Source organism: Rhea americana, unplaced genomic scaffold (assembly GCF_003343005.1).
Source record: "Rhea americana isolate MKP2758 unplaced genomic scaffold, rheAme1 scaffold_47, whole genome shotgun sequence".
NCBI lineage: Eukaryota > Metazoa > Chordata > Aves > Rheiformes > Rheidae > Rhea > Rhea americana.
This window is the reverse complement of record NW_028186612.1, coordinates 5,089,197-5,112,155: the sequence shown is the minus strand read 5'-3', so window position 1 is coordinate 5,112,155 and position 22,959 is coordinate 5,089,197. Positions and strand designations below refer to the sequence as shown.

The window sequence follows — 22,959 nt, the reverse complement described above, 5'->3', positions numbered from 1 at the left end:
CGTGTAGCCACAGAATGGACTCATGCCCCTTTTAATTTGCTAGGACAGATGTAAGCTTTGGACCTGATCCAACCCTCGTAAAATCYATTAACCTGGATTTTGAGCTGAGTGTGATACAGTATCTCCACAAGGCTGGGAAGCTAGGAGGAGAACTCTAAGAAGCATAGGAGGAACAACACAAGATTTTTTTGTTCCTCCAGAAAAATTAGTATTGGATACAATGTCTTCTGTGCATTGCTTATGTGGGTTCCATCTCACGTATCTTAATATATAAACTTAATTCCATCCCGAGTATGTAAGATGCTTTCTGAACTTGAAAAATATATCCTACATATATATTTCTCACAGTATATTTCTCACTGCATATGCACAAAGGAGCTGACCATATTTCCTGATGTTTAATGTGAAGAACAACACAGGGAGACATGGCAACAAGCATTCCACTAGAATTTTTGGTGGCAGAGCACTCTGATCTGCCGCAACCAAAAAAGTACTGTAGAGCCCACGGGCCTCCTGCTGTGGCTTGTGTGACAGGTCTACTCCTCTTCATCTCTTCTTCCAAAGCTTGTTTCAATAAGCCTTAATGCACTAGTGTAATTAGGTATATGTAGTAGCATCTCTCACTGAAAGAATAGAAATAAGTTGCCTCAGCAATATTCTCTTGACTGCGAGTATTAACATCGTCACATTTTTAAAACCACAGATACTACACTCTACTATGAATACACATTTTGCCACACTTAGGCAGCTGAAGATGAAAATGAACTTTACACATTTTCAGCTATTCAGTACCTATGGAAGGAATAGAAGTGCAACTATAGAGGTAATCATGGACCTCATCCCTTTCTTATACAGAGTCCAATTATTAATAGTACAAAACAGTAAACRATTGACTATAACCTGCAGAAATACAACAGCTAACTAACAAAATAAAAATCTAATGATTACRTACCCCCAGACTTTATATATATTTTTATATGAGACTGAAGGAACTACTTTAAATAACAGAAGTGAAATAATCTGTGTAGGTGCACTGCGACTAGATGCAAAAAGTTTACCATCCTAAGGAAAACCAGCGGAACAAAACCATGAAAGAATGGAAAATCAGGTTTAAGTAAGAGAGTGTGGCTAGATACTGTTCTAGTTCAAATCATCTTTGAGAAGCATGTGGTGCGGGATTCATCTTACCTAAGAAAAATGTTAAAAATCACTCCAAGTCAGATGTTTAGTCCAACTGGGATGTTTCTTATTTGATCTCAGGGCTTGATTCATTTGCCCATACATAGGAGTCTAGTACCATTTATCTAACTAGCCCCAAGCTGCCATGACTTCRGTGTCTGTGTCACCAAAAGGACTTGTTTCATATTTGCCAGCYTTCTGTGAAAATCTTAAATATACTAAGGCATCTAAATTSGCATTAGACACTTATTATAGGGAAACTTAACTGAACTTTAAAATGACTAAAGTCGTACTATAGTGAATGGGAACCTATTCAATACAGCCAGAAGAGCCTAAAGAACTGTTCAGTTGACTAAATGAAGGTATCTGCCTTTAGGTGATTACTGACCCTAATGGAAGCTTAAATATCTAACCCATATCTAGAAATCTACATGCTGATACGTCTGAAATGAGCTTCTCCTCTCGTGTCCCTTTGAAGCCATCCAAAAAGACAGTATGCTCTAGGAGTCAGTTCCTCCTATAGAGGAGGAGTGAGTTTTGAGCAGGAACTTCAACCTCCCCCTCATAACTGTAAAGCAAGCCTTGATGATTGCTTAGACTGGCTATTGATCACAGTGGGAGCTCACTCTTCTGGCTCACTCAAGCAAATAGACAATCTTATTAGATGTCCAAACCTGCRTGTGGAGTTCCACCCCTAAAGTAGGACCCACAAGCATATTTGAATGATCATCCTATYCTCCTTTTAGAAACAGTGGAGAGGAGTAGGTTCTGGGGAATGATTTATCTCATCCTTTGTAGACATCTAAATTATGTCAGACAAATTGTATTTAAAAGTGTCTGTGACTCTGAAGCTGCCTTGTACAATCAATTCACATTTATACTATTAATATCTGAAGTTAGATGACAAYAGCATTATTGTAGAGGTCTAAGATAAGATAGCTGTCTAAGCCCCCTCTACAATCAGTGGAGAAGTAGACTTGATCAGAGAGAAATGCCTGGACACCAGATGTTCCCTCTCTCTCTGTTAAACRTCAGGGAACTGAGACAATAAGTTTCAACTAGTCGCCTAACTTCTCTGTTGATAAAATTAGATTATTCATGTTTGCCTATCTCTTATTTTGAAGACTCAGTCAATACCTAATAGGAGCATAAATCTTTTTTTGGCCCCCATGAAAGGAGCAAGTTCAGTCTTAAAGCCAGATTTTAGTGAATAAAAATCAACGTTGTTCTACTTATCTTGAAGAAAAACAACAACGAAAAAGAAAACAGAAATGAATTTGGGTTGAAACAGCCAGAGGAAAAGAAAAAAACAAATGAATGATATAATGCATACAACTATTTCTGAGGACAGGAACAGCTGGGTTGTCAACTCTTTAGAGACTATTAATAGGAATGAAGATTGCAGTGTGTGTCACTGGGAAAAGATACTTCCCTTAGGTTTGAAAAAATGGCTTGTCTATTCAACAAATAGGATATTTAAATAGAGAAGGGATTATTGACAGTTTTTTTTTTTTAAAAGAGAGACACTGAAATGATTAAAGAAGTTTATTTTTAAAAGAATCTAAATAGTATATTTGTAGCAGATAGATATATGTAGGATACATTCCTCAAATTCAGAAAGTATCTTAGATACTTGGGATGGAATTAAGTTTTACATATTAAAAAATGTGGAATGGAACCCACATGAGCCAAGTGACAGTCGCTACAGATACATGTGATTAATACTGTTTCAGACACCTTCAGGAACCCAATCTGCAACATTCTCATGGATCTTGCAGATAAATAGAAGATATATAAGTTGCCTGAGTTTTTCTGAGCCAGTAAGTGGGGGACAGATGCAAATCCTAGGGAATCTTAAATGGAAGCAAGGAAGGGTCTATTCTAATGCAATGATGTACAGGAACATGAATAATTGTTCCCAAAGCTCAGGACACAGCGATTCTTATCATAACTAACCATAACAACTGGTGTTGTCCTGTCTGGCATTTCTTTATGGTTGGCTATGTGTCCTTCATCTCAAAAGCTGCGTGCTGGCTAGGGCTGAAGTACTGAGCTCTTCTTATTCTCTGGAAATGGACACAAATTCCCGTTTCCATTAACACCCAGTTTGGGCTTGTGAACTCCACATCCGGAGCTGAGTGTCTAAATAAAGCTACACAACACTTGGCGCTCTTCATTAATCTAAGTTGTGGCAGCTTCTCTTTTAGCCCTCTGATGTTGTTGTTAGGTGCTCATTCAGACTTGTACCATTGCCAAAGGAAACAATTCCCTTCTTTTCAGTCACTCATTCCTATCCTCAAGTCACCACTGTCTTGGGCCAGAATAAGTATTTGTAGGGTTATGCAGGGAAACAGGCTTAAGAACTGATCTGGCCGGAAAAAAAAAAAAAAAAAAAAAAAAAAAAAAAAAAAAAAAAAAAAAACATGCTGGAAATGAAAAGTTCTTTTCTGCAGGGCTTCTTCCTAAATCTAGTTCACTTCATGGTTGCAGAAATGGTTCAATTGTGACATAAATAAAAAAAGGGAGGACAACAATAGGAATAAGAAAGGATGAGGTGAGGATACTGCTATTTTTAGCATCAGTGCAGGCTTTCCTGTACACCAAACTGGATCCTGTAATTAGGATGTAGTCATCCCTCATATCTTTTTTTTTTTTTTTTTTGGGAGGGGGCCTTTTGCTTTTGTTTTTTTCTATTGTGATAACATATTAGGAGCAACTTATATTTTAATAATATTTACCTCATCATATAATAATATAATACTCCTGCTTCATTCATGCACCGGGATCTGTCAGCACATGATTTTTTTCCTGCAGCCAAAGATTAGTTGATCTCCCTGCTTCCAAAAACTTAAACTCTAAGAGCAAGTCAAGATCTAATGTAGCTAGAAAGAATAGAGCAGGGGGAAACAAGGAGAAATCACAAGTCAGGCTAGCAAGTAATAGTCACTCTTTAAGCCCTAATTATAGGCAGAGAGAACAAATTAGACTGTATCTCTACCTGTATTTCTGTGGYGTCTGTGGAGCTGGGCCAGGCAGAGGTAATGGAATATGGGTACATATGGAGCCAGAGCCCCACCACACAGCAGAAGTCAATTTTACCCAAGAAAAATAGGAAGTAGATAACACAGCTAGAGTATAAACAGAAAATGAATTGGACAAATTATCCTCATGTAGCTCTAAGTAGTTGTTTTCCAATATATAGTGCAATAACTCTTTAGCATCTCCRCAGCAATCTATTTCTTTGGCTGTCTTATCTCCTGCTTTCTTCCCACTCCCTACAACATCACACAGAGATCACCAACAGGAAAAAAGCTTTCATCTTCTTTATAAACCCTTCATTTCTAAAATACAGTGGTGCTTTGTTTTTAATTATAGATGCAATATGTTGCTCTGTAATGTCATGTTCTGCCTAACCATTGGGTTATATGCTTTCAGTAATTGCAGCCTTCTTTCCATCCTTCCAGGGCTTTTTGTTTTGTACCTTTAGTCAAATTCATCAAAAGAGTGTTTAAAAATGTCAGTAAATTCACCTTTATTCTCTGGCTGATGGCTCATATCGCAATCTGGTGCTGGAGCACTGTATTTCTACTGTCTAAAGTGCTGTATATACACTCAGAGGAAATGCAGTTGCATTTCAAAAAGATTTTTGTCATGGAAAAGCCTTATGCAGGTAACATATGGTATCAACCTCCCTCTCCCTCTCTAAACCAGAAAACGTTCTCCAACTCCTACAAAGGCTTTAAGCAGCTCAGTAAATGTCAAGTCATTTTCATTAAATCACATCATTTGATTCAGAGCATCCATGGCAGGGATTAGCAAGAATCYCAGGTCCATTGCCTCATTGATTAAGTTTCACATGGTCATAATGGTTAGATCACTCATTAATGCTAATAAAAGAACATTTATCTTCAGTGTTATGTATTGGGCTGTGGTTCATTCTGCATAGCAGTAGGGAAATAGAGGCAATCTTTATGTCAGATTAGTTATTCTAAAGCTGTTTAGGGATAAATTGTTTTGTTATAGCCAGCTTATCAAAGAAGGAACTATTCTGTGACAAAATATAGCAAAATCCATCGTAGTAGACAAGAGATTAGTAAAAGCATAGATAGTCTCCTATATTATTTCATTACTGGATCTTCTTTGGATACTTACAGAGAAATAACAGAGTGGAATGAATAAAGTTAATAAATATGACAACCAAATTAGATTTCTAAGTAAGGTTTTTGGCTTACTAAGAGATCTATTTTGGTGAATGAAGAGAAATAAGTAGATTAAGAAATTCAGAGCCTTGTATGTAGGTGCGGTTTACCACATTAGTTGCACAAAGATGCTATAAAATGCCAACAAGAGTAAACTTTGTTTTCTTTCTTAGCACACATAAAAAACTCTTACAAAAGGAGTTTCCGGATAGCTGCTTTTAAAGCTCAAGGACTGGAATCTAGCCCATTTTTTAGGTCATCTGGTGAGCAGATAAGAAAAAYTGGTGGAGAAGAGAAAATCTTAAAGAAATGTAGTACGGACAGACCACCTTTGCTCAAAGAATCAATGCCTTTTCCTAAGGGCTGTGCGTGACCATACATGTCAAGAAACTACAGAAGGGAAAACCTTGTTCTCACTTGGTTCTGCTCCAAACTGAGAGACTGGTTATGATGACCTAAAAGATCAAAGTGACATGAGGAGCCTTAATTATTGGAATATTTTTGAAAATTTGTGGACTGAAATGTCATATTAATATTCACTTGATTGCATTTTCATKTTTACATTTTGATTTTTGAGAGCTATCTCTTGAAATACAGCAACTAGGGCTCTGAACATGACCTGACTTTGAAATTTGTCTTCTTATRGGAGGACCAGACTTCCATATGTCCCTTCCACATTAACTTGTTATATTATTCTTTGATCTTGTACACCTAAGCTGGTTGAATATTGTTGTAGGAATTAGAATCTGTTCTTATCTTAGAGATATTTATTAGGTCTTGACTTTCTATTTTTCTTTGAAGCTCTTAGAGTTAGGAACTTCCTGATACCATGTGATGTGCGCTTTACACAGTGGGAACTTGAAAGTTGTTTTGGTGTGACTAGAACCACCTTATTGACTTGCGAGAGCTGGCAACAACTGGAGAGCTGGAGCTTTAACTCATCCATTAGAGAGGAGAAAAAACAGTCAAAATCTAATTTATATATGTATATATGTATATATATTTCTTTTAATCTTGATTTTTTGATAAACTTACTTTTTGGGGAAGTGTCTGAGGCTGATCTGTACAGGTAAGTGATCAGATGCAATCAATGACTAATAGAAGACAAACTTACAGAAAAGAGGAGTTAAATGAGAATTAGGTTGCAGATGTTATGCCACAAATTTCTGCCTTCATCCCCTCTATTATGCACAGGTTGTAGAACTGACTGTCTCTCTAGCATGAGCCTGGGGCTACTACCTAATTTTAGATCCCAAGCTCCATCCATTTGCAAGTCTAAGATAGAGCACATATTGAGATAAAACACCCAGATTTCAGCATCTTAAYACAACTGTCCATGTGTGGTGTAGGTGTCTAAATTCCTGTTATAAAAGATAGTCATCTGGTCGGTACAGTTACAGAACTAAGAGAGGAATTTATGCATATCCTTGGCATGATTCAGTTACCTAAACATAGATACAGAGTGCCACTCAAGATGTTCCTACATATCTGAAATATCTGCATGGAACTGGCAAATACAGCACAGGAATTACAGGAGATTGCATGCTTTTGAAGAAAGGTAGGGGAATTCTCATAGTATCTCAACTGATATTAAGTGCCTATTCTGGGGTAACTAAGGTGAGCCTTAGATTTCCTATGACAGTAAAGAACTCCTGTGTTTAATAACTGGGAAATAATGAATGATAAATGAGATATAAAACAGCACTTAAATCARCTTCAATGTAAAAAGCTCCAAATCTTTTTTATCTGCATTAGATGCATTTTTATTTAATTCTTGGAGATGGAAAGGTCGTTCTCAGGCTTCTTGGACAGTTCAGTGAAATGGAAGGCAGGTGAAGGAAGAAGAACTAAACGTTCATATTTGAAGACATTTGAGGCTATATTGATATATGAAGACAATACAAAACTGARAGTAGTGGCTGATACACCTTCTGGTAGTACTGCTGTTCAGAGGGACGTTGACAGGCTGGAGAAATGGGAGAGAGGAACCTCATGAAGGCTGACAAAGGGAAAAGCAGAGTCCTGTACCTGGGGAGGAATRACCCTCCACATCTGGCCATGCCTCAAATGCTGTGTCCAGTGCTGGGCTCTGCAGATCAAGAAAGACATGGACCTGCTGGAGCTAGTGCCTTTTTTTCCCACAAAATATAGTCATAGCAAGGAAAGGCTTCAGATTTTACCTGTTGCATCAAAACAACTGTCAAAAGAATAAAGAGACATTTGAGGCATCTTCGTAACATTAAGTCCCAAAAGACCTTATGCTGGTTGGAGAAGAGAGGCTCTAAGGGTCACTGCATTAAATTTTCCAGCTGAAGGAAAGCAGATGCCAAAGCTCAGAAACTCCATCTCCGAGAGCCCCTAAGAAATATCATTCCCAACCCCAGTGGAAACCCAGATCCTTTGCAAACCTGCTGACACGGGCCACGAGCACGGGCCAGTAAGCAGAGGGAGAGATGAATCCAGCATCTCTTCTTGCACAGAGAGCATCCGTCTCCAAAYGTCTGCTACAAAGACCGGCCAGCAYTCCAGCTCCCCACAGTTTTGGAGGTAGGACAGCCAGGCTCACTGAGGTGGGTTCACCATCCTTTGGGTGGGGGATGCTGAAGTGTTTCCCTCCCTCCACTGCAAGCCYGGTCCTGAGGGGCAGGAAGATGCAGGAGGAGAGCAGGAATTGCCGGGACCCAGGCGTCTGCGAAGGGAGGTGCAAGGCGCTCCCGCGGGGAGGGTCTTGGGCAGGTGAGGGGCGGGCTGAGCCTCAGCTTTTGGTAGCTTCACAACAGGCAGCGGGAGCGGGGAGGACCCGGCGGCTGCTGCGGAGGATGCTAAGTTTGCGTTGGCTGCTGCTGCCGCTGGTGAGTGCCCGGCGGCTGCCTCCAGCTTGCGGGGAGGAAGGGGCCACCCCTGGGTCTGGGGTGGGGAGGGAGAGGGTGAAGCGCACATCTGGCTGGCCACAGCTGGCTGGTCCTTGCACTGCCCTACAAGGACTGCTCTGCAAGGGTCCGGGAGGTTGGGGGGGGGGGAGGCACTGCAACTTTTCTCAGCCCCACCAGAACAGGGAGCAGGTAGGTAGAAAGAAAGATAAGGCAAGAAAAGAAAAAAGAAAGAAAAAAAAATCCAAAATAAAACAAGAAAATATTTCTGAGCTAGAGGTTTGACCCAGGTCTTCTTCTTAYTTTTTATTATTTTTATTTTCCAGCTCTCAGATGTTATTAATAAATATCTTTCCATTCATTAGGGCTGTAGTTTTCAATGGGCAAAGAAGCATCCCCAGATTGAGTAGCCATAGTATGGATTTAGAGAGACAGAGGGGGGTGGCTTATTGCCCCTGTTATCCCGAGAAAGGCAACCTTGATGAAGAAGGAGGATATCCAGAAAAGAATATGGATTTGGGACATTTTGCATCTTTGAGAAGGCACTGATATTTTTACTWTTGAAGGTAGCTGCCTTTAATGTTACCAAGCAGGAGCATGAACTGTCTTAAGTCCGCTATGCACTGGAGGAAGCAGGTGAGATGTTGACATTAAAGATTAGGGGAGATGTATCAGCCCAGACAGGCAATTCAAGCCCCATGATCCACGGCTAGTGCTGCCTGGRCCAGTTAGCAAAAGGTGATGTAGGTGTAATACGATCATATATAATATAAGTACAATCATGCTCTAGGTGACCCTGCTTGAGCAGGGGGGTTGGACTAGCTGATCTCCAGAGGTCCCTTTCAGCCTCAACCATTCTGTGATTCTGTGGTGTCTCCTCTCTCCCCCGATCTCCAGCTTTAGAGAACCATTTGGAAACCTTCCTATGGGTGTGATTCCTGGTGACTCATTAATTCTAACTTTAGTGATTTCACAGTTAAATGTTTAGTGTAGGCTAGGATGCAGACACTGACTGTAGGAAATGGGGAGAAAGTCACCTCCAGGGAAGCATTTCTTCTTGTCCTGAGGAAGATAGATGGGATGAATATTCCTCTAGGGCCTGTTTTCCAACACTGATGATAATGAGAAYATAAATGATTACAGAATAGGTTTGATCCTTAACTTCTAAAAGGTAAATTATAAGACATGTGAATTCTCTCATCCTCTGGGACTCTGGCTTTCTACTTCTGAGACTTTCGAATTTCTTCCATATTTATACAACTTTATTTGAAAGTGATAGGATATAAATCCTTGCTATATAAACCTTGTTATATACCATTATTGTCATGTCTAATCCCCTTCTTTCAGGGAAAACTAGTCAGGCTGGAGTCTTAGGCTGCTACAGGTAGAGTGACTTTGGCATGTAGAYTAGCCTGCTTACAGAGGCATAACCAAATCCAGCTGTCTGCAGAGTGGAACTATCTGAGGCAACATCTGTGTGCTGCTGGCACTGTTTTAACATTTTAGCATGTTGCAGCAGATCGTGTGCATAATGAAATACTTATCAGATGGGATGAGAGAAGAGAAATTCCTGCTTTTCAAAATGCATGATCCACATAGGTTTTAGCATCAAAMTATTGCTTACGTGTGAGCTCCAACTGCATGTCTAGTAAGAGTCAGTGCTGGTGGTGTTAGTGACTGCAGCCAGGTTGATGAGAAGCATTGCACTCTAGGTCAGAGAGAAAGGGAGGGCCAGTGACCCACAGGATGTTTTGAGTAAATAGTCCTTTCATGTGTCAAAGGATCATATCAGAGTGGAAGAAGAATTCTAACACAGATCCTCGAAATAATTCTTTATCCTGATGTGAAAATAGACTGGAAGAGTCATCACAAAAACTTTGTCTGTGAAGCTGGGCACTTTTAACTGCTATCAGCTCCATGGGGAGCTGCATGTTTCAGGATATACTTTATGCCYTATAGAATAAAGCCTTTGATATCAAAAATTACTATTTGCTTCTAAGTGACAAGAAACTGAGAAGTGGGATGCATAAAAAAGACATTTCTTGTCTTAAAGAGTTTGAAGTTTGGGGAAACCAAGGGTGGGTAACAAAAGAGACTGTGCATTCACTATCCTTCCCACTAAGCTAAAGTGTCTTCTTCTGGAAACATTTAATAGCTTTTCACATTTCTGCTGAAGGGGTGTTTGTTGTCTAAGCTAAGGAATGGAGGTGGGAATGGAAATATTAATGGGCTGTCATTGAGCTATACAGTTGCTTTAACACAGCATTGCTTGTGGTCGTGGATGCAAATCCATGGCTAGCTGTTTAATTCCCTTCCCCCCCCCCAAAAGAAAAAAAGAAAGGAAAAAACAAATTTGGATGCCTAAATTCCCGATATAGCTACAACTGACTGATCTGCTTTGGAGGAACACTTCCTACCAGGCCCAGCACATCTGAAAATACCCTTCATAGGGAAATGGAAGTGTGGAAGGATCAGTTTGGGCAGTTGGTTAGCCCAGAGGGAATTAAAGGAGAGAGGCAGGATCCTATATGATGGGTGCACCTCTGCATCTTCAYAGAGGTGTCTGAGGCAGGCAGGAGGAATCTTTTCCTGGAATTGCCTATCTGCCTACATTGATTATTAAAGGAAGTTTGATAGGGAAGCTTAGATAAATCAGCTAAAACTAGCTACCTAAAATTAAGACTCTTGTATAAAACTACTCATTTAGACTCCCTTAATACCAGTGGGAAGAGGTGGAAGCACCACAAGAACAATAACTAGGAGTTTGGCTGAGGAAGTTTGTGGACAGACTCAGGCATCTAAGCTCCAGCTGGTTTGATTTAAGCGATACAAATCCCCCACCTTTAGGTAAACAAGCTACACACACAGAAAGGGAGAAAGTTCTCTTCAGTACGGAGCAATATTTGTGGTAACGGACAGTAAGGATCTAAGTGTTAGTGGTAACCAAATATTCTACCAAATCTAGAATAAAGCAAATGCATTTCCTTTGAATTTTTCTCAAGATAAAATTAATTAAATATGATTTATCAAGAAAAAAAATTAGTATGCCTATGTTGTCACATATAGAATACCTATGAGTGAATATATACATTGATATACACAGACATATATGTATAATAGATATTTTTTAGCATAAAGTTGTGCAATGAAATATAGTCAGATAAATGCAATCCAATACACAGAAGAGCATTCAAGTGTTACTCCAAAAGCAATCTTGAAAAGATATTCTTCTAAATGAAGACTGTAAGGCAATCAGTGTCTCAGCTTCTCTTGTTCTGTAGATAATCAAGTTAGAGAGAGGAAACAAACACTGAAAATGTCCTCTAGGTAGTCATTTTCAGCCAAAAAGACTCCTGAAATAATCTATTTAACTGACTGAAGAAAAAGATTGGAAATAGGCCTTTATCTTTAGGGTTAAACGTTTTGGGTACAAGACTTCAAGTTAAGGGCAGGACTTTCTCTGATAACTAAATACGTTGTCCGTGCCTGGTGTCATGTATCTGCCGCAGTGACTTCATGCTTTACAGTCAATCAGAATCAAGAGTGGTAAACATGCTGCAACAACAAAGTGGATCTTTTGTATTTTTTTCAAGTGCATTTGAGCAGTGAACATAAGAAATCTACATCAGAAATCTTTGGTTAGCTCTTACAATTTCTTCTAATTTCTGGTGATACATAATACTACTTAAATCACATTATCAATATCTCAGTATTACTCGTAGGGCACAAAGTGTTGGAAGCTCTTTGCAGCAGTGATTGTGAATGTAGTTGCATTGAAATGGGTAGGATTTCACAGAGCTCAAGGTTCGACTCAACTCCCTTCAAAGTCATTGGAAACATCAGCCCCGACTTCAGAGCTCTGTCATTCCCAGTCTCCAAGCTTTCTAATTAGCACCCAGTTTAGCAGATAAGAGAGCTAGGCTTTATGGAAGATCTCGATGAGACAATATTCAACAGACTGAAAAGTTTATGAAAGGCCAAGGATTTCTTTGACTTGGTCAGTAATTAGGCTTGTGTTCAAAATTTTTCATTTTCCAGTTTTTCATCCTGCGACACTATCCATTTCATCAAAATTTCAGTTGGAAAGAAGTGTCCATTTCAGAGCACATTCAGCAGTTGTCTGGACTGCGCCTTTCGGTACCATGGGGCAGCCTGCAGGAGTGGCTGATCCGCAACAGAGGAAGGACAGGGAGGRGAAGGATTTTTGGATGTTTTTGGCGTGCCTTTCTGTATCCCAAAACACGAGGTGGGATTTAATCCTGCAAGCTGGGAGTCCGTGTGACGTGAATTGCAGACAGCTATGGTTTTGTATACAGAGGAGAACTAAAATATTCAGGCATCAGAGTCATATCAGAAAAGCTGAACTGAGGAAGCAGAGACAGGGAGAACAGGGAGTACAGAGATGATTTCACAGGAAATCTGAGATGAGATCTGAAAGATGAATGCAATGGAGACAGAGACAAAAAGAGCAGTGACAAATGTTCTTAGTAAATGATTTACGAACTTGATGCAGAACCTATTGGTGAGGMTTTTGGCTTGCATCACATAGGAAACTAAATCAGATCACTGGAAATACCCCTCAAGTTCTTGAAACCTTCCTATCTTGTCAGCAAATTCAGTCACTCCTTTCATTTTTGATTAATTTTCAGAAATACTTTGTGTCACCAATTTATTCCTGACTCTTTGATCCCATTGAATTGCTTTTTCAAAAGTGACTAATATATTAGGTGCCCAGCTTTGAAACACTTAAGAGGCCCTTGTTTTCAGAGAGCATAGAAAATGTCCCTACTTTTCTCCAAGTGTGCTAAAGGACTTTCTAATGATGACATCCAAAATTCATATGACATCCAAATTACAGTTCTTCTGCCATCACAGCTACCTAGGGGCAGCATCTTTGGAGAAGGTCTCAGAAAAGAGTGCTCTTCACTGAGCTGCACTACGGCATAGGGATACTGCTAGAAAAAACTCTCTTCTCAGTGCTTGCTAACCCTGGTATTGCCCAATCCATGATGCCTGAGAAAATAACAACGCAGAGTGCCGTGAGCTTTGATTTCATTGTTCATATGTGGGCAAWCAGAGGAATTAGCATGTTATAGAGGGAATGAAAACAGCAATGTTACACCTATTGCTGTTAYTAACTGTACAGCTACATCAATGCTCTTTCCTCATGGACACTAAGAAAAGAAAAGTTTACAAGTCCAAAATCTGGCTCTGCAAGCTCTCTCTCAGGTTTTTAGCAAGTCCACTATTGTTGTAGGCAAYGTTTTCACATTCACTTGTGATTGCTTGTTTTCAGGCAAGATTTGTTTCAGTGGTTAGGCCTTAGATTTAAGACACTCTTGTGAATTTTGGCTGGTCACTGGTGTTCAAGCCACCAAAAAGACTGAAACTTTGTGATGCTCAGCAAYGCAAAGCTGAGTTCCTGGAGTACTGTCTACAATGCTGTGTGAAGCCTCTAAATTTTCTGCGTAAACCTYGGGTTGGAGGCACCATATAATGTGATTTTCAGCAAGGTCCATGCCACTGTTTGAAAGCTGTCTAGCTACTAGCAAATGCTGAGGCAAAGAGTATCATTTTAAAGCAGCCTCTGTGTTAGACTGAACTCCCCAGCCCCTCAAATCTCCGCTTGTCTTTGGTTCCTAAATTATCCATTTCTACTGTCAACAGGAGTAACTCTTTTCTTACAAAGGCTCAATGGTTAAGAGCTGATGTCTCCCAATATGCAATACTAGGTCCACCACGTGGAGAAGCAAAAATTACCCAGACTGATTTCTAGAAAACCTATTCCAGGCAGGTTAGAGAAAAAATCTGCACTATTATCTCAAGGCACTGTGAGATTAATAAAAACATAAGTAAGTCATAGCCAACAAATCACAAATAATGTTCTGCCCAGAAGGCTTTTCTTTTACTGTAGAATGGTTTAATGCCTCTCTTTTTCTTAAAGCCTGAGGAAAATCAGCAAATTGTAGCATCACTGTTGTTTTCAATTTCTTGTATTTGTGTGTCATTCCTCCCCCCTCCCCCAATAACAGTGGGATTACTTCCAGTAAGGCTATAAGATTCTTAGTTAACACCRGTCTCATTTTTTGTTTGTTATAGGATAGGCTGTAGGTTACATCTGCAACTGCATTTGTTATTGATATGGGCACTGAAGTGTGCATAATATTTAAYCCGTGATAAAAACTCGTGGCTCTGATTGCTTTAGCCACCCGCCCCAAATCCAGCACCCCAAAAGCAAGCRAGATGTATGCATTCTGATTAATGGCTGAGCTATCAGGGGTAGCAAGATTGACTACAATCTCACCATTGGTGAGTATAAGCAGCAAATTTCTTTCAGAAGTCCTAAACTAGTTATTGCTCACGATCCATGACTGCTCTCAGAGGCAGAAGACTGGGCTACATTGACTAGGGGTCTGACCTGCCATGGCCGTTCCTATGTCCCACATAAAATGCACAAGTCCCTGCRGGAAGGATATGGCTAATGCATGCTTCCCCAGGTACTGTACATGGATTGCACTAGTTTCAGTGGAGTCCAGAAAYTATAGAAAGTGAAGAGATGACTTATTTCCTGTCCAGCTGAATCCATGTATATGAATTTAAATGGTAAGGGAATTTATGTAGCAATCACTTTGTCACTGCTACTCAAATTGTTTGTTGTTCAGGCAAAATGGAAATTGAAATATATTTGAAAAGATAAAGTGATACATGGGGATCCTATAAGAATCTGAAAAGCTGTATTTCAAAATTATGTTACTATAGTTAAACAGCAAGAGGTACTATTCTAAGAGTTACTCATGCTAATTTATAAAATGTGTTTAAAATTACCCACTGGAGGAGTATAATGCATGAAAAACATCATATTTTAATTTTATTTTCATACAGTGTCTTTAGTCTTTTTTCTGTTCTAATATTAGGATGTATGAACAATCTCTAGGACTTCATATTTAAAARCAGTTTGTCTATGCTACTTTAGAGCCCAGATGTAGGGTTCTAGAAATTTTTTTAAGGTTTCTTAAAGATAAAKTTGTGTTCTTTTTTTCCCCGAGGCAGATACTATTACAAAATTGCAATAGTCTACATGACTGCCAGCAAAGTTTGTGTTGAGGCTAAAAGAAGTCCGGCTTGCACTTCTCACTAAAAAACATTCTGAAGGCCAATAAATCAACTTCCTGTGACTGAAAAGGCAATATTAGCCTTGATGCTTTCATCTGCGCTGTATTTTCGAAGTCATTAGAGGCTTAGAATGGCCTTCAGTCTTCCTCAGAAATGTTTCAGAAAGACTTCAGTCCATCATTTCAATTACAATCACAATGCCCAGAGCCTCCAGTTTGGTTTTGAATAGCAGAGCTTGCAAAGGAGTAGATCTGCTGCTCTATTCCGTGTAAGACACTGTATGCGTAGAAAACGCTTCTATAACCGGTGGAGGTTTAGGGCAGGATTCAGTTGTCCAAACACTGTTTAGTTGCTTTCTAGACTATAGACTCTGTTGATTATGGGTACAACTCATTTGCCTAGACATGGGTGTGTAGAATTATTTAGGACATCCTGGAGGGACTGAGACTTCCTCAAGGGGAAGTCTTGGGGAAGGGAAGGAGATTCCACATGGCTTAGATCTCCGTCAACTGTAAAAGCTCAGATAACTAGGTCACGTGTAGACGCCTACAAGTTTCAGAGAAGATTCAGAGATCATTCTGTTAGTCTCAGCATCAAGGCAGAGTAGGTGACCCCTCCAGGAGAATAATTACATCTTTATTGTCAACTAATTCCTTTAATAGAAAAAAAGTGATTCTTGGGTGTTCCCGAGAGTAATTAGGAATATTTTACCAATAGATAGTTCTGAACACTCAAACCGATTAACTAAAGAAATCCTCCTTATGATTAAAGAAAATTATTTATTTATTTGTCTTTTTAAGAGAAGAAACAAAGTATGTGTGTTTGTTTGGGGGAATCAGTGTTCCTGTTGCATTAGCTAAACTCGTTGTCTAATTTTTGCCTGTCGACAAAGAGGTGAAGATCCAAAGATTATGAAATTCATTTAAGTTTTGTGAAGAAGGTAGGTGGGAATGAGAGACAGTATAAATGTTCGATTTAGAGAGAAGGTGCTATATGAGCTCAACTATTATGATATGCCAAAAATCCATAGCCACATGTGTATGCAAATTGGCACATATGCAGTATAACATTCACTTTTTCACTTTGTCTGTCTTCCTCCTTTACATACCGTTTTTGCAGAAAAATCTTCAGCAGGAGCTTTCACATTCTCGAACCCTAAAGTATCAGCCATGAGGTACAAATTGGAAGGAAACTTGGATCTATTCATTGTAATAGTCAAACTTCTTGGTTTGTTTTGTCCTTTTTTTTTTTAACTGAGGTTGCGGGAATCCATCCAGAATGCAAGATATTCCAACAGGTGATGAAAGAGGAGACTCTCTGCTTAGAAAAAAATGACTCTATTTCACCTGATTTTAAAGGTAAAATAACAGTCCTGAAACCATAGCTCTGATACGAATATATCTCATATTGCTTTAGGGGCACAGCGTGAAGGTACTATTTGTTCTCTTGAGCGAAGCTTTGATTCCACATTCTTATTTTATATGGTCTCTGAATAGCTGTTTTGCTTTTACAGGCTGATTCCTCATATTATCTAATTTCAGACTTTTTAAAAAGCTCAGTGTCTACTTTTGGACTAGTCTTCTAGGATTGCCCTTTATAGTAAATGGAGGAAGCTGGGTGACTCTAGAACATGCTTCCTAGCATTTGCCTTAGGTGCTTACTTTAGGATGAGATGAATCATTCTCTGGGCACGTACTTCTCTTTACTGACTACAGAATGAAACTAAGGCAACTCATTCAGACTTTGACAACTTTAGAAACTTGAATTAAAGTAGAAAAAACCTATTTATAATGTCTTAAATTGATGAAGCATTCGATATGTTCTTTACTTACGATCAGAGCTACAAAGAAGCTTCCACGTAAGAAATTAAGTATACTGAAATTATATTGCTTTGAAAATCAATTCAATATTTTTTTGAAAATATTCTCCCCCTCACCCCCCAAAAAACCACTTTGCTACTTCAATATGTTACATTTCAACATTTATGGAGTTCTTTTTTTATTATTTATTTATTTATTTTATTTCCTAATGGCTTGTTGTGGTGGTTTTTTGAWATATACTATATGCTCATGCATAAAATTTGAAAATTTGAATGAATGTTTTAGAAAGTCTATAAAATGTTTAAGAAATGATGTGTGGAGGTGAGTTCTCTTTGCTAGGATYTATGCATCTGGGAAGCATGTTTTGAAATGATTCAGAGTGAAATTTCCAAATGTCCAAAACCTTCCCAAAATTCAGTAATACTTTTCTAGCTAGCTTTTGTTCGAAAAATATGAATCCATCTGAGATTTTCAGTTGGTATGAATTATCAGATGCTCATTTRGTACTTAGGAGCTGTGAGATAAAGATGCCTCATACATTTGGTGTGAACAGAAACACTGCAACCACCTTAGACCATCTGAAAATCCACCTTTAGCAATCTACAGAAATGTAGAGACCAACCCCAGAATATGTCCTTTGTCTTCCTATTTATTTCTCTGTCAGCTAACCAAGCACTCTAATGCCTGGTCTCCATCTTATGGCCGTCTATTCTATTTTAGTGTTTTTTCCTTCCTCCTGTCAAGTCCAGAATGCCTCTTGAACAGATTCTGCACCCAGAACACCCTCGAAGTCCTCCAAAAAGTTCTGGCAAAATTCAGGCATTTCCCATAATGATTTATCAGGTGCATTTTCTGTTTGAAAAGTAAAGTATGATATTCCAAATGTTTTCTCTTTCACCAGAAAGATAATTACATGATTTTGGAAACTTTTTTTGTAACAAAAACTATTGAAAGTAGTATTTCTGTTAACTGTTTAAGTCTTGAACGTTTCCTACTCTGATCTTCTCAAAGTTCTTCTTTCTACCTTGTATCTACTGAGATGGAAAGCCTTTAATGGAAAGCTGCTGTATTTGCAGCCTTTCTCAGTACATTTAAAAAACAACCATTAATCTGGAAAAACAATTCATACCCACAGGTTTGTTTAGAGTATTTTTAAAATAGACTAAGACTTTTAAAAATTTCCTAGCTTATGGTTCAGTTTTCAGGAATTGTACATGAGATGCCATGAGAAATTTGTAAAGAGTCACTTCCCAGCAACTGCAGATAATTGGAGGTGGAATTCATTTATGCTGCCAAATTTTTTAATCCAAACTAGTTCCTCATTACTTTCTTTGTGTAGAGCATTGTGTAATGAGTGCCATCAGTAGAGTCCAGGGTGCAATTTCTCTCATCTTGAAGTAGATGTGTAAAATAGGTCAATTGAATCAGGCTCTAAAAATGCTTATTTTTCTCCATTGTCTAAAAAAAATAAAAAAAATAAACAAGAGCCCTAGGTGACTGAAGTAGACTTAAATATCTGCAACGTCAGTGCTACTTGATACAGATCCTACTGCAGTTGTTTTTATGGAGTCTCAGGTGGCGTGTCCCAATCATTAGTCTGTTGGATATCTCAGTGGGTAAGATGATCTTGCTGCCTCTGCACTCAGTGGTTTCTCTGGTATTAACTTTAGCAGTCACTGGAAATGAAGCCAGATCTGGGACTTAAAACATCTAGGTACAACTCCCACATAATGTCACTCAATTCTGGTTTTTTAACCCCACATTCTCAAATAGGTTAGTTTTTTTACGCTCAGCTCTTCAGAGGTGTTTTAGTCCCTCTGAGAGGGTCCCTTTAGGTATTWAAGTTTCTTATGAGAGTGGGCCACTGCATGGCTGGGTGGGACTCATATTACCTAACTTCGGTCATCCAAAACTTAGCAGCCTAGTTCAGGCTGTAATCACCTAGGTACCTGCAGCGAGTGATTCATTCCCACCCTCAGAAAGGAGCTGCCGGGATATGGGATGAATCATCTGCTAGAAGTCCCTGTTTCTTTCTGCTGATTAAGGAAGGAACATGGCTTAGATTAAGTAACATATTTTAGACAATTAAAATTAAGGATAATGAATCTAGGCTCCTCTTTTCCCATCTGGCAAATTGGGGATACCAGGAATTTCATCCTCCCAAGAGTGATGTGAACATAATCCTATGGGAGATTCTCAGTATTACCCTTTTGGAAGCCAGAGAGTAACTTTGCTTAGCTACAGAAAAGTAATATTACTTCTACATTTCAACTCTTGACAATTTTAGATTTGCCTTGTCATCAGTCACAAACAAAAAAGAATCAGTGAAACAACATAACACCTCCCAAATGAAACCCGTGCATTGTTTTATACCCACCTTACGACTATCTAGAGATTAGTTTCAGTTAAAGCACCGTGCTTTTTTTTTATTATTATTATTGATTCAGGCATTTTTACACGCTGATAATTTTTCTCTGTGGCACCCACACCTACTTATCAGCAGACACTGCGTGACTGCAGCTCAAGTCTCAGTGTGATGCATCAGTGACAAAGCCGTGATTAACTCTCTCTTCTGAAAACACTTGTTACCAGACTCATAGCTAGTAGCGTGCCYTGTCTCATCAACCAGTAACCTCTGGTTTAGGGAACCTCCTGAATGCCAACCAGTCAGACGTACTCCTGCTGACGGTTATTTCAGAGGATGCTGAGARAGAGTCTAATCCCTGTTGAAGTCCACTGCAAAAAATCCTATTGATTGCRTAAGACTGGGATTTCAGCCTCTTTTTTTCCTTTAAGCCAGGTGGAATTGATAGGTCATCAGTATGGAATTAAGAGGTTAAAGCTGAATTTTTAAGTAAGTCTGCTTTTCATCCAGACTCTGAATCCAGTAATGAGAAATCTCAAGTATAATAATTATTCCATATTTTTTGGGGGGTCATTTATGTTCTTTTTTGACAATGGAAAGAATTGCAGTTACATGTACATTGTCTCACAAGAGAAAGTGAGGGAATGCTACGTGTGCACGTGAGAGATGATGCATTCAAAGCAATCCTTGATGTGCAAAGCTGCAGCTGCTGTTGTGACTCCTATTCATGCATGTGAATTAATGGGAAAGACAAAAAAAAAATCTCATCTGTGTGATGTTCTGTGTCTGTTTCTTTATTTATATTTCCCCCACCCCCAGGATGCCCCAGAGACTGGGATGGCCTAAGTTGCTGGCCCAGAGCAACATTTGGGGAAGTGGTTAAAGTTCCTTGTCCAGGATTTTTTGAAGAAATCACCAATATCCAYGGCAAGACTTTTTATTCTTCTTTTCATACATAGATAGATTTTAGATAGATTTTGTAGATAGATTTTCTGTAGATAGATTTTGAAATAAATCATATTAGTTAAAAATTCACCAGCATATGTATTTTTATGACTCGTCATGGTATCTTATGTCAGCCAACATATAATAATTACCCAGATAAGCTTCTTGACTTGTGGTCAATGCAAAGTTGGCACTCTTTTGTTGTGTGTTATGCTACATAAAATTATTTAGTCTCTTTGGTGGACTGAAAAAACATGTAAACACACTAGGTTCTGATTATAAACTGTCTATTTGTAAATCACAGAATCACTGATTTATAAAGTCATAGAATAATTAATATTGAAAGGGATCCTTGGAGGTCATCCAGCCTTACTGTCCAGTCAGAGAGAGGCTAAGTTCAAATATTAGATCTAACTTCAAAGCTAGGTCAGGTGGCTCAGGGCTTTGTCCATGGGCACAAACTGTGTTGTAACTGCAGGATAAATTGCCTAATTTAGTTTCCTCTGTATAAAGACTGAACTAACTGAATGAATATCCTATATGAAATGTAGATGTTCCATTGCACCTTGAAATGAATGGGACCATCTGTCTCAACTTCTTAAATATTTGGTATTAATTCTCTACAGCTAATCTTGCTGAGCATGACCAGACCTGTAAGTATCTAACTTAAGAACTGAAGTAGGAATAGAAATGTGCTATTTCTTGTCAAAAATTAAACAAAAAAAAAATCCGCAACTCATTCTTTAATATTTTTCACCTTTAAAGGCACCCTTCAAAGAAACTGTACAGAGGAGGCATATTGGTCAGAACCATTCCCACCTTACACTGTTGCATGTGGTTTTGATGAAGGTTCCAGTAAAGGGCCCGAAGATCAGGTGAGCTTTTGATTTCTTGTTTGTGGGCATGTCCAGAGCATCCTCTCTTGAATGTGCTGAGCAGCTGGAAGCTCGCTCACGTCTAAGTCCTGTTAGAATCCAGTTATCATCCTTCAATACTAAACTTCAAAATTTTAGGTGCATTTAGAGCTGCTTAACAAACAATGCTCAGCATAAAGCATGGAAGAAGCAGGTAACAGGGCCGCTTTCCTCTCTAGCCATTCTCTCCTCTTGGTGTCACTCAKTAATGCTTAGGTTGCTTGTCCCAGCTAATGAAGACCTTGGTTCACTGACAGAGGGGATTGAATCCATATCATGCACCTCCTAAGGAAGCTCTACCACACAGTCCATGGTGAATTTTTCAGGGAGCAGGCCTTTGAATCCCYCCTCTTTATTATTTTTTCAGATTTTCTTTGAGTCAGAGAGAAAACTAAAAAAAGAAAGAAAGAGTTCACACTTTTACARCACAGTGGTCAAGGCACTTATTTAGGGAGGAACTCTTGGATGCTACTGAGTATTTCTGCTCTTTAAATTAGATRCTCAGAGGAATAGGAATGAATTCCCATTTTCTCCTGTCTAAAGACCATTATTAGGTGCTCCKTTAGGCTCCAGCAGCACTTCTTTTTCACTCACATCTTCATACGATTTAAATTTTTGCCTTCCTCATCATCATGTATGGCTCCAGGAAGGCAATGCCTCACTASTGGAGTAGTTAGTAGTCACTGGTGGAGTTAGTTTCTCAGTGGTAACCTCTGCTGCACAGCTGATGGGCAGTGATTTACAGAGCTGTACTTTCTGCCTCTGTCTTGAGTTCAGACCTTTGCTAAATTGGGCAGTTTCAGCACAAGGGGATAAGAGTGTCTCCATGCTCTCATCTCCACTCTGCGTCCAGCAGAACTCWTATATCTCACATGAATACACACATYGGGGGATCATCACTGCCTTTTYCCCTTCTTGTGGYATTTGGTAGAAGCAACTARTTTTCCSCAATCTATGAAAGAAAAAGTCTAATATATAATTCCCTGTGTTCAGAGTTATGAATTAACAGTGGAAGAAAATGATTTGCTGCAGACCAAAGTAAGACACGTAAAGTTTTGGAGGGTTGTAATTTGACAAGCATCCTTCCCTTCAACTTCTAATGCTCCTGGGCCAGTTGACACCAAGTGTCATTAGAAGATGGATTCTGGCTTTACAATCTTTACAATCATGTTAATCTTGACCTCAARCTTTTGCTGAAGCCCTCAGTTGATTGCCTATATTATCTATGTATCACTAACACTCTGGCTGTTGTCTGGACTAAACCATTTATCTCTCCAGGCATGAAAGCTCAAATGCAAAAGYGCAARCACATCTGGAATRCTATGTCCAGKTCTGGGCTCCCCAGTACAAAAGAGACATGGAGSTACWGGACAGAGYCCAGCGTAGGGCTACAAAGATGRTCAGARGGCTGGAGCATCTGCYCTATGAGGAACGGCTGCGAGAGCTGGGCCTCTTCAGCCTGGGGAAGAGAASACTRAGGGGGRACCTTAYCAGTGTCTATAAATACCTTAAGGTATTTATACCTTAAGRGAGGGCTGTCAAGAGGATGGGGCC

At 39.2% G+C, this 22,959-nt stretch overlaps 1 protein-coding gene across 1 annotated transcript in view; it reads left to right on the top strand.

Annotated features, from left to right (window-relative positions):
• Nucleotides 1–8,167: 8,167 nt before the first annotated feature.
• LOC146589324 (vasoactive intestinal polypeptide receptor-like) overlaps nt 8,168–22,959 on the top strand; it is a 30,421-nt gene continuing 15,629 nt past the window's right edge. The window contains exons 1-4 of the mRNA XM_085316502.1: nt 8,168–8,230; nt 16,620–16,719; nt 20,366–20,473; nt 21,257–21,366. Coding sequence (XP_085172628.1) covers nt 8,198–8,230; nt 16,620–16,719; nt 20,366–20,473; nt 21,257–21,366 — 351 coding nt within the window. The 5' untranslated portion in view covers nt 8,168–8,197. The remainder of the gene's footprint in view (nt 8,231–16,619; nt 16,720–20,365; nt 20,474–21,256; nt 21,367–22,959) is intronic.